Raw genomic sequence first — 4,827 nt, forward strand, 5'->3', positions numbered from 1 at the left:
TGTGCGCACCCACGGGAAAGGAATAAAAAGAAATGCCCCAAACGTTCTGGGTGCCTATGAAGCACTGTTGCAGGACGCCCAACAGCAACGTTTCACCATGGCGTTATTATAGTATGAATGTTGTTGATGTGAATGCTTCTATTCCTCTTCGGAAAAACGCCGACATAACACGGTCCTCAATAGAGGTTCGCTGATGTTTGTCCTGCTTAACAACGGTATCGAGGCAGCTGAGCGAGCGGGCGGGGCTTACCGCAGGGCCTATTGTATTTCTACGGTATGCTCTTGCTAAATCAACATTAACATTACATACAGAGCCGCTATTTAAAAAAAATGCCCGGAGGGTTTCGCTCGTGGCCTGGGGAAGAGGAGAGCGGAGTGGGGGGGAGATGAGCACTGAAGACGGGGTAAAAGCTTGAGTGACAGGTACCTTGTACACGCCCACTTTCTCAAAAAAAAAGCTGCGTTGAAATGAATTCAGCTTTGCTTTTTATTTTTGCTTCTGCCAATGTGAACGAAGCTTTATGATTGCAGATGATGATGTGGACAGACTGGATTAACAGAAAGTTAAGCTACAAAAGTGCGAAATTAGAATATTGGAAATGACTCTTATGCAGAAACAGTGGGTGGCTCTTAAAAGAGCCTTTGTGGGGGTTTGTTCAGTCGAGTTAAGTAGATTTATTTCTTGGCGGCTTTCTCGGTCTTCTTGGGCAGCAGAACAGCCTGGATGTTGGGCAGCACACCGCCCTGAGCGATGGTCACTCCACCCAGCAGTTTGTTGAGCTCCTCGTCGTTGCGGACGGCCAGCTGGAGGTGACGGGGGATGATTCGACTCTTCTTGTTGTCGCGGGCAGCGTTTCCAGCCAACTCCAGGATCTCAGCGGTCGGATACTCGAGGACAGCCGCCAGATAGACCGGGGCGCCGGCACCGACTCTCTGGGCATAGTTGCCTTTACGCAGCAGCCTGTGGACGCGACCCACGGGGAAGTGGAGCCCGGCACGGGATGAGCGGGTCTTGGCCTTCTGCCTGACCTTTCCTCCAGTTTTGCCTCGTCCACTCATTTTGTAGGTTTAGTTGTAGAGTAATAACAGCTCGAAGAAATGTGATGGAACACAGCCGTGCGAGATCTTTTATATGTTCAGCTTAGTAAAGTATAGTGTGGGGTTGTGCGCCCCACCAATCATAGAGACGGATGAGAGCGCGGGCTGAGTGTGTATGAGTTTCCCACCAATCACTGTTAGTGGTGTGATCGGTTCCTCCCATTCTAAACTCTGACTCCTCCCAAAGAGGGAGGTTCCTGACCGCACATCTTCAACAACACAGAAAACTGTGCCTCTCAGAGCTAAAAGTTAAGTTACAAGTCAGTACAACTGCTTTACAGAGATAAATGTCAAGAACCGAGCAGACCACACCTAAATAAGATTAAGATGCTTCAGCTGACTGACTGCCTAATCTGACTATCTTATTCTTGTAAGTAAGCATAATGTGCCATTGTATGTACATAATAATACATAATATTGCATACATTGTATGCAATAATAAGTGCAAGACCGATTTTAGATCATCATAGGACAGGACCTGTGATGTCATGCCATACTTTTTATTTGTGTTTTTTTCTATTAATTTGGTCATTAAAGGACCACTTCACCACTTTTCAACCTATCTTCATATAATAGGTCCTCACTAATAATCATGATGATGATGATGATCTGTGTCTCATTGGAGGGCTGTGGGCAGTTCAGAAACCGTCCTCCAGTGACATCATCGATGGGGGAATACAAGCTAATAAAAACTGCAGGCTTTCTAGTCCTGAAAAGTTGCAATGCGAAAATGGAAGCCATCGTTCTCACGATAATGAAAATCTAAACACTTTTGTAAAGAATCTTGTTTAAAAAACAATCTGCCTAATGCTGATGTCACTGGAAGACGGGTTATAAACTGCCCACAGCCCTTCTATGAGAAACAGACTGAGTAGAAAAAAATCGTGCCATTTTATCATGATTATTAGTGAGGACCTATTATATGAAGATACTTTGAAAAGTGGTGAAGTGGTCCTTTAAGGTCAACAGAATGAGAGGCCTGCTCTGCTGAAAACATCTCGAAAAAAAAAGTTATGGATTTCTTTTGTATACCACACCATAGAAAACCAATAGGCCTATAAGGCACAACATTTCCCAAATTCCATCATGTTGTAGTAGCATGTGACAATTGTGACATGTCAAACTAGGGGGTTTTCATGATTCTGAATCCATTCCAAGCATTAGTTTTGCACGGAAAACATTATTTGGGAGGAAAATGGACATAGCCATCATCACAAACGTGATGAGGTCAGCACGTTTGGTGGATATGGCCTAATTTAGCCCAAGGAGTGTTTTTGTGCAAAATTAATGCTTGGAATGTATACAGAATCATGAAAACCCCCTATAGTTTCATATGTCACATGCTACTTAAAGAATGATGAAATGTGGACTTATTTGCCTTATATAGGATGTTAATGGTATGGTCACATATTATGCTAATTACTACATTTCCCCCGGGAGTTGAATTTCAAACTTTTAGTACATGTTATTAGACACCTTTAGAAACACATTGGTGAACACATTTCTTGGTAACAATTTAGTTCCCAGATTGGTCAAATAAATGCCCTTACTAAAATCTGTTTGAAGAGAAATGATATCCTGCATACTGAATACACTAAACAAACCCCTGAATTTACTATGAGCTTTGTGTATATAAACTATAACTATGATACAACCATTTATATCTAAGCTGTAATCTCTCGCAGGTTATGTAGGGAGACTGAATGAATTATTTGAGCATTCACTTGGCAGCTACGGAACCTATATTGTTTACAGTCTAAGTACGGAACACAGCTAGACACAGGTGTAGGCTAATATGAATATTAAATATATCAACAGGTGTAGGCTACTATGAATATTATAATATATCAACAGCCGGTGCAGGCTAATATGAATATTAATATATCAACAGGTGTAGGCTACTATGAAAATTATAATATATCAACAGGTGCAGGCTAATATGAATATTATAGTTTTAACATACAGTATCTACTTAGTATGCAGCCAGAGAGCAATGTTGTTAGACTGGCTTTGCACACATACAATAAAATATTAAAATTAAAAGTGCACTGTCTTGTCTCTCTGACAGTGTGACAGATGGAACCAAATGGACCCTTAGGCCAAATTCCAATAACCAAAATCTCGGGCCACTCACTCACTCACTCCAGCACGGTGGGGTTACGGTGACATTGGTGAACTGGTGAAATGTGTGCCCATCATGTAGACAATCACATGACGAATGTAAATTATTGCAGTTTGTTTATTAGCCGAGTTTAACCGAGTGGTATTTAGACCATGAATTTAAGACCTCCATGTAAGTTGTGTGAAGTCCACAACGTGGTCACATATTTCGGCAGGTCACCAAATTCACCATAACACCTTACAGGTCTGTGACTATTGGACAGAGTGCAGATGGGCGGGGATTACAGGTATGTGACTCTGACAGAGTGCAGATGGGCGGGGCTTACAGGTCTGTGACTATTGGACAGAGTGCAGATAGGCGGAGCTTACAGGTCTGTGACTATTCGACAGAGTGCAGATGGGCGGGGCTTACACGTCTGTGACTATTGGACAGAGTGCAGATGGGCGGGGCTTACAGGTCTGACTATTGGACAGAGTGCAGATGGGCGGGGCTTAGCAGGTCTGTGACTCTGACAGGGTACTGCCACACTATCAAAAGAGCTGCGCACGTCCTCGGCTGTCCGCAGCTTATTTTTCCGGGTTTTTAGACAGCTGAGAAAATGCTCCACTTCCACGGACGACTTGCGTGACGGCCAGATTCCCGGAAACGCTCTTCTCCGCGGCAGTCGTCCGCGGAGGTGGAGCTTCTTTTCCATCCACCAGCTGTCTAAAAACTCGGAAAAAAGCTGCAGCTTCTTCTGTCCACAGCGCAAAACTGCTTAGGTCTGGAAACGGGGACAGAGTGCAGTGCAAATTAGTTATGTATCGCGATTAGAACGTCAACAAACACAATAGTGCTTTCTCACTGTTCTCAAAGGGAGACGGAATGGAAGGATAGGCTATATATTTAATAACAATTATAATAATAATAATAATAAGGGAAACGTGATTTGCTCATTAGTCATTTATCATCATGATAATGAGAAACGACTAATGAGCAAAGTAAAAGAATATTGAAATTAAATGTATAATGAATATTATTATAATGTGAATATGTACAACAGCTATCACACAGCAAAGTGCATTTATAAAACGAATAATAATCTGCTTAAATACAAAAATAAACATGTATAAATAGGCCAAGCATGTAGGTAGGCACTGACTGGCTGTGAATAAGGACAGTTTTTATAAAGTGTCATGAATGGTTGACTCATCTTCAAAGTGTCATGAATGGCGGACTCATCTTCAAAGTGCTGTCCCATTTCACCCTCAAGCACTTACAGCTGACGTCACTAAAGTCAATGAGGGTCCGCGGCTCAGGACTTGAGGGAGGCGATTGGGATTGGGCCTGCTCTGACAGACTGCAGATGGGCAGGGCTTACAGGTCTGTGACTCGGACAGAGTGCAGATGGGCGGGGCTTAGCATTGTCAGAGGTCATACTTCAGAGCCTGGATGAATGTGTGGCACTTCAGCAAACACTAGACACACACACAGCACAGGAATATGCTCCTGACAGAGAGGTGAGATCATTTTCACTTAAACATTGTACACATCCTGTATCATTACTCTCTCTCTCTCTCTCTGTGTGTGTGTGTGTGTGTGTGTGTGTGTGTGTGTGTGTGTGTGTG

General features: G+C 43.1%; 1 protein-coding gene across 1 annotated transcript; it reads right to left on the reverse strand.

The window, feature by feature from the left end:
* Positions 1 to 675: 675 nt before the first annotated feature.
* Positions 676 to 1,059, reverse strand: LOC310856759 (histone H2A-like; the record flags this gene model as incomplete). The annotated part of the gene is made up of 1 exon (XM_083762234.1): positions 676 to 1,059. One exon carries the CDS (start codon positions 1,057 to 1,059, stop codon positions 676 to 678), a length of 384 nt encoding a protein of 127 aa, XP_083618360.1.
* Between the last annotated feature and the right edge of the window lie 3,768 nt (positions 1,060 to 4,827).

Source organism: Protomyctophum parallelum (assembly GCF_964188405.1).
Source record: "Protomyctophum parallelum genome assembly, chromosome: 3".
Taxonomy (NCBI): Eukaryota; Metazoa; Chordata; class Actinopteri; order Myctophiformes; family Myctophidae; genus Protomyctophum; species Protomyctophum parallelum.